We start from the raw sequence: 12,075 nt of genomic DNA on the forward strand, positions 1-12,075 counted from the left end.
GTGAGTTTCTCCGAAGACTCGACTGCCACAGGGCTCGGAGGAAGTCAACCAGGGAACAACTTTTGTGAACACTACTGGGAATTAACAGTGCACGTCTTCAGCTCAAAAGGAGGTGGAAGGCGCTATGTGCAAGCGATACACCCGGCTGGCTATCCCGGGCTTATCCGCTTGTGTTGCGTGCCACTACCTGGGATGAAACCGGTTCCACCCGGAGGTTGTAGAACCTTGCAAAGGTGTTGGGTGTTGCCCAGCCCGCTGCTCTACAAATGTCTGTTAGAGAGGCACCTCTGGCCAGGGCCCAAGAAGCCGCTACACCACGGGTAGAATGGGCTCGTAGCCCTACCGGGGGCGGCATGTCTTGGGCAAGATATGCCATAGATATGGCATCAACGAGCCAGTGGGCGATCCTCTGCTTGGAGACAGCGCTTCCTTTCCGCTGTGCACCGAAGCAGACAAAGAGCTGCTCAGAGAGTCTAAAGCTCTGCGTGCGATCCAAATAGATGTGCAAAGCGCGCACCGGACACAGCAACGCCAGGGCTGGGTCTGCCTCCTCCTGGGGCAGCGCTTGCAGGTTCACCACCTGGTCCCTAAAAGGAGTGGTGGGAACCTTGGGCACATAGCCCGGTCGGGGTCTCAGGGTCACGTGAGAATAGCCCGGACCGAACTCTAGGCACGTTTCGCTGACAGAGAACGCTTGCAGGTCACCTACCCTCTTGATGGAAGTGAGCACAGTCAGGAGGGCAGTCTTCAGGGAGAGTGCCTTAAGCTCGACTGACTGCAAAGGCTCAAAGAGGGCACTCTGTAGGCCCTGAAGAACTATGGAGAGATCCCATGAGGGAACGAAGGGCGGTCTGGAGGGATTCAGCCTCCTAGTGCCTCTTAGGAACCTGATGATCAGGTCGTGCTTCCTTAAGGACTTACCGTCAACTGCGTTGTGGTGTGCTGCTATGGCAGCAACATACACCTTCAAGGTGGAAGGGGACAGCCTCCCTTCCAACCTCTCCTGCAGGAAGGAAAGCATTGATCCGACTGCGCATCTCTGGGGGTCTTCGTGTTGAGAAGAACACCACTTAGCGAACAGAGACCACTTCAAGGCATACAGGCGCCTCGTAGAGGGGACCCTAGCCTGAGTGATCGTGTCTACCACCGCGGGTGGTAGGCCACCTAGGTCTTCCACGTCCCGTCCAGGGGCCAGACATGGAGGTCTGGGCGCGGGTGCCAGAGGGTGCCCCGTCCCTGAGAAAGAAGGTCCTTCCTCAGGGGAATTTGCCAGGGGGGAGCTGTCGCGAGGAGCGTGAGGTCTGAGAACCATGTCTGGGTGGGCCAGTAGGGTGCTACCAGGACGACCTGCTCCTCGTCCTCCCTGACTTTGCACAGTGTCTGTGCAAGTAGGCTCACTGGGGGAAATGCGTATTTGCGAATGCCAGGGGGCCAGCTGTGTGCCAGCGCGTCTATGCCGAGAGGAGCCTCGGTGAGGGCGTACCAGAGCGGGCAGTGGGAGGATTCTTGGGAGGCGAACAGGTCCACCTGAGCCTGACCGAATCGACTCCAAATCAGCTGGACCACCTGGGGGTGGAGTCTCCACTCTCCCCTGTGGGGAACCTGCCGTGACAGCGCGTCCGCTGTAGCATTGAGGTTGCCCAGGATATGAGTGGCTAGCAGCGACTTGAGGTGCTGCTGACTCCGGAGGAGGAGACGGCAGGCGAGTTGTGACATACAGCGGGAGTGCAGACCGCCTTGGCGGTTGACATATGCTATCGCTGCCGTGCTGTCTGTCCGAACTAGCACGTGCTTGCCCTGGATCAACGGCCGGAACCTCCGCAGGGCGAGCAGAATTGCCAGTAACTTGAGGCAGTTGATGTGCCAACGCAGCCACGGACCCGTCCAGAGGCCGGTGAATGCGTGCCCGTTGCAAACAGCACCCCAGCCCGTCTTGGAGGCTTCTGTCGTGACTACGACGCGCCTGGAGACCAGTTCTAGGGGAACACCTGCTCGTAGAAACGAGAGGTCGGTCCAAGGGCTGAAAAGACGGTGACAGACCGGCGTTATGGCCACGCGGTGTGTCCCGTGGCGCCATGCCCGTCTCGGGACTCGAGTCTGGAGCCAGTGCTGAAGCGGCCTCATATGGATCAACCCGAGCGGGCTGGCCACTGCCGAGGATGCCATATGCCCCAGGAGCCTCTGAAAAAGTTTCAGTGGAACCGCTGTTTTCTGTTTGAATGCCTTCAAACAGGTCAGCACCGACTGGGCGCGCTCGTTCGTAAGGTGCGCCGTCAGGGAGACCGAGTCCAACTCCAAACCGAGAAAAGAGATGCTCTGAACCGGGAGGAGCTTGCTCTTTTCCTAGTTGACCCGAAGCCCTAGTCGGCTGAGGTGCGAGAGCACCAGGTCCCTGTGTGCGCATAACACGTCTCGAGAGTGAGCTAAGATTAGCCAGTTGTCGAGATAGTTGAGAATGCGAATGCCTACCTCCCTTAACGGGGCAAGGGCAGCCTCTGCGATCTTCGTAAAGACGCGAGGAGACAGGGACAGGCCGAAAGGGAGGACTTTGTACTGATACACCCGACCCTCGAATGCGAACCACAGGAAGGGTCTGTGTCGAGGAAGGATCGAGACGTGAAAGTACGCGTCCTTCAGGTCTACCACCGCGAACCAATCTTGATGCCGGACGCTCGCTAAAATTTTTCTTTGCGTCAGCATCTTGAACGGGAGTCTGTGTAAAGCCCGGTTCAGTACTCGCAGGTCCAAGATTGGCCGCAACCCACCGCCTTTCTTTGGTACGATGAAGTAGTGGCTGTAAAACCCTTTCTTCACCTCGGCTGGAGGGACAGGTTCTATCGCGCCCTTCCGTAGGAGGGTAGCGATTTCCGCGCGCAGAGTAACAGCGTTTTCGCCCTTGACGAAGGTGAAGTGAATACCGCTGAACCTGGGCGGGCGCCTGGCGAAATGAATCGCGTAGCCGAGTCGGACGGTCCGGATCAACCACCGCAATGGATTGGGAAGCGCAAGCCATGCATCCAAATTCCGTGCGAGGGGGACCAAGGGGACAACGTCGTCGGACGTACCGGCAGGTGGGGCCTCGCAGCGGGGCGGAGCGTGAGGTGCCACAGCATCAAAGCACTTACCTGGCTCCTTGTGACCACCCCCGGAACAGCCTGGGAAGGGGGAGGAAGAGGCCTGTCCTCGTGACCCATGGAGGCTGTCACATCGGGGGTGGATTTGTGCCACAGTTGGGTGCTCAGGGGCAAAAAGGGCACCGCTGGAGCACCAATCCTGCAAGATAAAGGCCGTGGACGGTAGTCATGGTGACGACCGTACACACCGGGTATGTGACCCAGGGAGGAAGGAAGCCGCTCTTTTGTTGAACTGTTGGGTACCGCAGCCACTTGGGCGTGCTGCGAAATCAAACAAAAAGGCAAAAAGATTTTCCACCCGGCCCTCCACCGGGGGATGGAGTGGTCTTTCTACCAGCTCCAGGTGAGTGGGTTCCCTCGTCCCTGGGTTGCCCGTCTCAGGGGCACTTCGAAGACCTCCATGGGTTCTTCGGTGCCGGCTGTGAGATGGGTGGCGTCGGATTCCTGCGGTGGGCTTCTCGCCGGGGCCGGGCCGGAGGGGCGTGCTGCGGTGGAGCTGGTGCAGTCACCGCAGGGGGACGCCCTTGGCGACGAGCAGACGGGGTGCGGGGTCTTGAGCCGCGCCGGGACAGGATGTGCCGGATTGCCTCCATCTGCTGCTTTACCGTCGAGAACTGCTGGGCAAAGTCCTCAACGGTGTCGCTGAATAGGCCCACCTGGGAAATGGGGGCAGCAAGGAACCGTGTCTCGTCGGCCTCGCCCATCTCTACCAGGTTGAGCCACAGGTGGCGCTCCTGGACCACTAGTGTGGCCATCGTCCGCCCGAGAGACCGCGCTGTGACCTTCGTCGCCCGGAGGGCGAGGTCGGTCGCCGAGCGCAGTTCCTGCATCAAATCTGGGGCGGAACTACCCTCGTGCAGTTCTTTCAGTGCCTTGGCTTGGTGGACCTGCAGGAGAGCACTGGTGTGCAGGGCAGAGGCGGCTTGTCCAGCAGCACTGTAGGCCTTGGCCGTCAGGGACGACGTGAGCCTACAGGGCTTGGAGGGGAGCTTAGGGCGTCCACGCCAGGTGGCGGCGCTCTGCGGGCATAAGTGCACTGCGAGCGCCTTATCCACTGGGGGAATCGCCGTATAGCCCCTGGCCGCCCCGCCATCGAGGGTAGTGAGAGCGGGGGAACTGCGGAGTCGGGGTCGGGCAGTAAAAGGTGCCTCCCATGACTTCGTCAGCTCCTCATGCACCTCCGGGAAGAATGGCACTGGAGCGGGGCGCGGCTGGTCTGAGTGGCGCCGCGAGCCCAGAAACCAATCATCAAGCCACGAGGGTTCAGGGGAGAGCGGAGGTTCCACTCTAGCCCAACGCTCGCGGCTGCCCGGGAAAGCATGTCCGTCATTTCAGCGTCGGCCTGTACGACCGTCCCCGAAGGGGGAAGCCCAGCTGAGGCTTCTGTGTCCAACTGGACAAGCCCGCTCTCCGATGCTGCGCTCGAAAGCTCATCATCTTCGCGGGCCTCGAACAAGAAGCCAGACTCGCCGTGCGACGAGCCGGCGAACTCATCTGGAAGCCCGATTGGGGCAGACGAGCGTGCTGGGGAATGGGAGGTCCGCGGGGGGATACCCGGCGGAGGCGATCCCATTGAGGTCCCCAAATCTTACGATTTCTTTGAAGCAGCACCTTCAAATTCTTACGAAAGCAAGCTGCGATCGCAACGTTGCCATGGTCATGTTCTCGCAGTGAGAACATGAGCCATTCATAAACGCTGCCTCCGTGTGGGTCGCGCCCAGACACGAGAGACAGCGATCATGACCATCTGAAGTTGAGAGAAAACGACCGCAACCAGGAATAACACACGAACGGAAAGGCATCTTTAGAAAGACGCGTCTTTAAAAAGATGTTCCGTGTGTGCGCTCTTTTAGAGAAATATACTCTTTTAGAGGGGAAAAATGCTCTTTCAGAAAATGTACTCTCTAGTTTTTCTGCCGAAGTGCCCAGGGGCGTTCTCTGCAGTGCACCAGTGCAGAGGAGGGAGAAGCCTCTGAAATGCGCCGTCAGATCCAGCAGAGGTGAATGAACAGTGCTATTCAGCTCAATGAGCATGACCGTTCGGCTCCGAAGAGAAAATCTGAATGAGTGGTTGCATACCAGCTCCTTTTATACCCGTATGTTCGGGGGAGTGGCATGCAAATACCACTCGCCAATTTTCATTGGCCTTTTATCAAAGACCAGAGGTGTCTCGGGCTCCCAAGAGTGACCCCTAGTGTCACTACATCGACACCAACGTCGAGTGAGTGACAGATAGGGAACTAAATATATTCATCTGGCCATAAATGTCAAATGTCTTTTAACTACTTAATGCGTCGATAGTTAAAATGAAAAACAATCCTAACCCTAAACAAAGTAGCACATCTCGGAACTCAGTTTTAATAAAAGATATCTGTAAAAGAAGTGTATTATAAATGACAAGTAGCACCTGTTCTTATTTTACCATGAAAAACTCTACAGAACTGAAATCGGACCAGCAGACTGAGGTGATCGGAGGGAAATGTTTTGTTGGGAAGTCCCTTGAGTGACCAGAGATCCGACTCCAATAACAAAGGCAAATATATATATATATATATATATATATATATATAGCTGCGTGCCACTATTGTGGTCGGTGGTTATAACAATTACAGATTTTCTAGCACTAAACCTGTCAGAGAATGCAGAGACAGGATCCAGGCGCAGAGCTGAAGAAATAAAAGGGAATTTATTAAATACAAAATAAAGGGAAAAAACTCAACCAAAACTCCCACAAGGGGGAAAACAAACATAAACAACCCTGTATGGGAAAAAGCTAATCCAGGGCTAGGGCAGAATGCAGCAGAAAACAGGACCGAACAGGGACGAATATATAAAAAACAGGATCAACCGACTTGTCCAACTGGAATACACACAAGACTGGAAACAAGACGAACTGGCACTGGACAACAAACATGAGGATACCAAAATAGGGAGAGAAATTACCAGGTTAACAGAGGACAGGTGAGACAAATGAACTAATAATAAGCAAACAAGGAGGCGGGGTATGACAGAAAGATGCGGTGATACAGAAACAAAACAAAGCCACAAAACAAAGCCACGTGCTCTCACAAGACAAAGCACCTAAATGGGAGCGCACTTCGCTAAGGCAATATACGCCCATGCCAACTGACAAACAAGATGAGAGAATGCATAGCAACGCCAAACAAAGCGATGCCACGCATTCTCACACTAAACGAAACCTGAGCGTACATCGAGAGGCAAATGCCACACGATGCACACAACAGATGACAAAAACAAGACAGGACACCTGTGCAAGAGTTCGGCCACACACACTCGACACCTTAGACTGAAGTGACCTTAGACCCAGCACAACATGAAGACAGCTCGCGGCCCAGGTGAGCAACGTGACGTGAGGGGCACCTGTGTTCGCGAGAGACAAACTATTGACGCGAGTGCATGCTGCCAAGATGACAAATGCGATGCACCCACATCAATAACAGACAGACATGGAGCTTGAGTGTCCAGATCCCAACACAGACCAAAACCGAACCAGACAGGAAGTCAGGATCCAGACACCGTGCTCCCGAAATGAAACAAGATGGACTGAAGAGTGCACGGCAGGGAATACAACCGAAACCGCACACTCACACAAAGACACACAATGAAACACAAGACATGGGAAGACGATGCCACGATCCTGTCATACCAAAACCCAGACTGACAGAGACAGGACTGTGACAGTACCCCCCTCCCGGCGTCCCAAAACGGGAACATTAAACAATACACAAGACAGACAAAACGAGCACTAACATAAAACAGAAAATACAACAGAAAGGGAGGGAAGGGAGGGAAACCAGGGAGGGAACTTAAGGAAAGAGGTGGGGTCCAGCAATCTGGGTGGAGGCCTCAGGGTGGAGGCAGGGTCTGGCGGCCTGGGGGGAGACCTCAGGGCGAGGGGCGGGGTCTGGCGGCCTGGGAGGAGGCGGGGTCTGGTGGCTTTGGAGGGGGCCTCAGTTTGGAGGCGGGGTCTGATGGCCTGGAAGAAGCCCTTCTCCTCCTCCTCCTCCTCTTCCGGCAGCCGGGAGCACTGCCGTGGGGGCGGCCGTCATGACTGAGGACGCTAGCACTGGGACGGCCCGAGGCTTCAGGCGCTAGTTCTGAGACAGACAAGGCTTCAGGTGCTGGCTCTGGGACGGACGAGGCTTCAGGCGCTGGCTCTGGGACGGACGAGGCTTCAGGCGCTGGCTCGTTGACCATGGCAAGCGTGGGTGCTGGCTCATTGACCGTGGCAGGTGTGGGCACTGGCTCATTGACTGTGGCAGATGTGGGTGCTGACAGCAGCAGGGGAATGGCTCACCCCTCCCAAGCTGCGTGGCGGCCACATTTTGAATTACCTCGACTACTGGCTGCTTTTAGCGCAGTCGGAGGCTCAAATTTGCGAACACAGAGACATTCTGCTCGCACATATGCAGTAGTTGGGCCTGAAAGTCAACTGGGTGAAGACTTCTCAACCCAAGTGCATCAGATTTTTTAATCTGCTCAGCTGCCTTGCTCGAGAGGCAGTCGGCTAAATCATCCACCAAAAAAGACCAAGCCTCACCTTCTGATGCCATGAGAGACATCACATCCTCGTCCGGGGAAACAGCAAACGAGATCATGATGTGCGCCTTGCGGAGGGACTGAGATCATTGCTAGTGTATTCTGTGGGCAAAGACACTGTATAAGGAGAGCAGGAGGTCCGCAAAGCATGTGCTGGAGGTAAACCCTCCTAGAAATCTGCACCCTCGATATCCGGGCCTCGCGCACCACCCTCGTGTTCCATCAGGAGACACAGAAGGGGCATTGTGAGAGGTTGAGGGACCAGCTTCGCCTTTCAAAAAGAAGGCTAGCCGCAAACCTAATGAGTACAGTCTGCCTCACCGAGTGCTGCCATCGGGTGGCGAGATGTGCCTCTCGCAAGGTGGAAAGCATTTGTGAAATCCATTTTGATAAAGACGTTGAGTCGCAATTGTGCTCTTTTAGTACACTGTACAACACAATAACACACAGTGAAAGGATACGTTCCATCGAGCATGCAGGGGAACAGAATTCCTCTTCTCACTGAGCCCATGCAGCTGCGAAGCAGGAAAATCCTCAAATGAGAACAGCAGGAGCAGAAAAGGCAGTTCTGTCCGCTGAAAAAATTGTCAAGTAGGTGTGCACATCCAAAACCCAAGTTGGGCTCAGGTGCAGTTCTGTCCGTTTAAACAGGTGCAACAATTTTGCGACAAAAAGTAGGCGTGTATCTAAGAGAGATCCGTATAGACTCTGAAAGAGTATTTTGAGGGGATGATGCATGCAGCTCCTATTTATACACTTGCTTTTGAGAGCATGCTCCGGGGGCGGAGCTTCATGCATAATCTGCCAGTAGGATTGGTGTGATTTTATAGTATTCAGGGAGATTGGGGCTACAAGGAGCAACCCCTGACATCAGCTTTGTGATGCAGCATCGAGAGACCGACTTGAAAGAGAACACTAAGCAAATTTTCCAGTGCTAAACAAACATCAGTAAATAAAAAGTTTAAAACACTGATTTGAGTGAATTTTCTAGCACAAAACAAACATCCGTTAATACAGTTTAAAACAGATTTGAGTAAATTTTCTAGTAGTAAACAAAAATCTGTAAATAAAGTTTAAAACACAGATGTGCGAATTTTCTAGCACTAAACCCATCTTAATAAAAATAAAAAATAAATGAAACACTATGCCAGAATATGTTACATAGTCGCGGGTAACAGGCTTTTAGATTTAGCTTAATTTCATTGGTATTTAATTATTGATAAACTTTATCCCATAAATTAAAGAATAGATTTTACTTTAAAAAAAAAAAAAAAAAACTCTGTGAATTTAATATCAATTGAACAGTTTGTGTCAAAAATACTGTTGTTTACATGGTTGTATGACTTTAATTATTGCAGGCAGTCAAGAAGGTCATCACCTCTGAGGTAAGAACAAAATCACCATTTTAAGGGGGTATTTCAGACTTTTGATGTGTTTAAAATTAATGTTCATGCAATGTTCATTTTAAGTCAGATAATAGTTTATATTACATCCGGTATCTAATAGTTCTCACGACAAAAAACATGATTTGTGCCTCTAATGCTTTATAAAAAAGTAATGGGCAAACAAAGTGTACCATATTCCAACATGAACTTGTGTGTATTCTAGCGTAAAGTTTTGTTCTAGTAAACACTAAATTTTCTTATGTTTGCATAGATACCAAAATGAAGAATATTGATGTATTGACAGCATCCAAAAAGTCATTTTATGTATTAACACCTTTAGAAACGTACAAATGTTTACGTATACTGATTAAATTGATGACCATTGAATTTATGGAAAAACCAGTAAATTTCATTGCATTTATAATCAATGAGATTCGTTAAATGTTAAATGCCATCACATTTATTTAACGCAGTTGATGCATTTTTGACATTATAACGGTTTCATTGGGATGTGATTTCTGCTGCCCTATTCAACGTTTTAAAGGATTATATCACTTTAGTCAAGACTAAACTTTAAAATGTTTAAATGAATAACAATTCTGCAACCGTTTATTCATTCATTAAGCATTTAATTATTATTTTTTAGTTATTTATTTTGGGACACAAATGGAGTTTTCAGAATATGCTAAAACAAATAATAAAAATAAACAAAATAAACCAAAAAAGTACCAAAAAAAAAAAGTAAACAATTTTATTTCTTCGCAGTGTTCCAAATCTTCAGGTAGCTTTGTGTGAGGAATAAACCCAGATTCAAGCCTTTATTCAGCGATCTCCATCTCCGCTTTCCATAACCGTCAACTCGCACTGGTTTAGTTTACATAATTAAAAAATTGCCGCCTCAAGAAGCATTATGACAGGTTTTACGGCAGCGATTTCTAATGCTCATTAGCTCTCGCGTGTCTCGTGCCTAATTGCGACATATGTTCCGTCATGGTTAGGTTTGAATGAAACTATTAATAATTTAAATTCCACTCTCTACCTCAAACAAAGCTATTGTATGCCGCCAGCGAGCGCATCAGATGCAGTTTTTATTTTTCTGAATAAATTATAGTGATTACATTTATCTACCTGTTACGTTTTTTATATGGTTTAGAAATGGCTATGGTTAGGGTGGGATTAGCAGCTGTAAAATATATATAAATGTATATATTATAACAAATTATTGTCACTGTACATTAATCTGCCTGTTACATCTTTTTATGTGGTTGAAAAGTTTGTTTAGGGGTTGGGTTAGGGTTAAGGAATCTAATATAAAAAATAAAAAAAAATTACTTTTTCAATATATAAATACTTTATACAAATATATTTGTAATGGATTAGAGTGTCCAAATGTATATGTAATGTATTTGTAAATATTTTACATTTCTAAAGCTGTAAATATGCAAAAATGTTTACGTGTTAGATGTGTTTAAAACGTCCATTTGGTAAATTTTAGCAGAACCCTTCTAATGGGGAGCTTGCAAGCTTAGCCTGAAATTGCATAAAGTGGTGCTCCCATAGACATTCAATTGGCGGTACACTGCCGAGGAGACAAGAGGTCATTCTTTTTGAAAGGATGTGTGGAGTTTACTAAAATAAATGGCTGTTTTATAAGAGAAGTCACGGACAATTTTGCGACAGGTAGATGTCAGTTTATGGCTCTCCCCACTTATTTGTATGGTATCCGCTAACACCATTACGCTCTCTCCTATTATAGAACTGCAGAGGTTGAAAATATGACTGATCATGCTGTATTTATTTAAGGATAGTGATCATATGAAGCCATTTATTATCACATAGTTGTTTGGTTCCTTTTTAAATCATAATGATAATGGAAATCACCCAAATGGCCCTGATCAAAAGTTTACATACCCTTGAATGTTTGGCATTGTTTCAGACACACAAGGTGACACACACAGGTTTAAATGGCAATTAAAGGTTAATTTCCCACACCTGTGGCTTTTTAAATTGCAATTAGTGTCTGTGTATAAATAGTCAATGAGTTTATTAGCTCTCACGTGGATGCACTGAGCAAGCTAGATACTGAGCCATGGGGAGCAGAAAAGAACTGTTAAAAGACCTGTGTAACAAGGTAATGGAACTTTATAAAGATGAAAAAGGATATAAAAAGATATCCAAAGCCTTGAAAATGCCAGTCAGTACTGTTCAATCACTTATTAAGAAGCGGAAAATTCAGGGATCTCTTGATACCAAGCCACATTCAGGTAGACCAAGAAAGATTTCAGACACAACTGCCAGAAGAATTGTTCGGGATACAAGGAAAAACCCACAGGTAACCTCAGGAGAAATACAGGCTGCTCTGGAAAAAGACGGTGTGGTTGTTTCAAGGAGCACAATACAACAATACTTGAACAAAAATTAGCTGCATGGTTGAGTTGCCAGAAAGAAGTCTTTACTGCGCCAATGCCACAATAAGCCTGGTTACAATATGCCCGACAACACGAATGACATGCCTCACAGCTTCTGGCACACTGTAATTTGGAATGACGAGACCAAAATAGAGCTTTATGGTCACAACCATAAGCTCTATGTTTGGAGAGGGGTCAACAAGTATTGTGCTCCTTGAAACAACCACACCGTCTTTTTCCGGAGCAGCCTGCCATCTCTTGCAGAACACCCTGTTCTTCTATTCTAATCTTTTCTATTTACAAAAATAATTTTTGGGAGTCTAAAATGTATTATTCCTATTGACACACTAAAGCTGAAGCTATAAATAACCATCTTAAGACAAATGTTTTTGTGAAACATCTTAAGTGCCTAAAACGTTTGCACAGTACTGTATATGAGTATCTCTTGTTTTAGTGTCTATCTAAATGTAAACAAATACATGTTAAAGTGTCACAATTATTAACGTATGAATAGCTACGTATAATAATGAGATAAGGCTGCAATTTCATGAAAGTGCCAGGAGAAAAACATTTTACAAGCAGACTAGT

The 12,075-nt window shown here is 48.8% G+C and overlaps 1 protein-coding gene across 1 annotated transcript in view; it reads right to left on the reverse strand.

Annotated features, from left to right (window-relative positions):
- Positions 1 to 5,378: 5,378 nt before the first annotated feature.
- LOC127411132 (protein angel homolog 1-like) overlaps positions 5,379 to 12,075 on the reverse strand; it is a 40,394-nt gene continuing 33,697 nt past the window's right edge. Inside the window, exon 9 of the mRNA XM_051646480.1 lies at positions 5,379 to 5,667. Within this exon, the coding sequence (XP_051502440.1) occupies positions 5,522 to 5,667 (146 nt within the window). The 3' untranslated portion in view covers positions 5,379 to 5,521. The remainder of the gene's footprint in view (positions 5,668 to 12,075) is intronic.

The sequence above is a fragment of the Myxocyprinus asiaticus genome, chromosome 20 (assembly GCF_019703515.2).
Source record: "Myxocyprinus asiaticus isolate MX2 ecotype Aquarium Trade chromosome 20, UBuf_Myxa_2, whole genome shotgun sequence".
In the NCBI taxonomy this organism is placed as follows: domain Eukaryota; kingdom Metazoa; phylum Chordata; class Actinopteri; order Cypriniformes; family Catostomidae; genus Myxocyprinus; species Myxocyprinus asiaticus.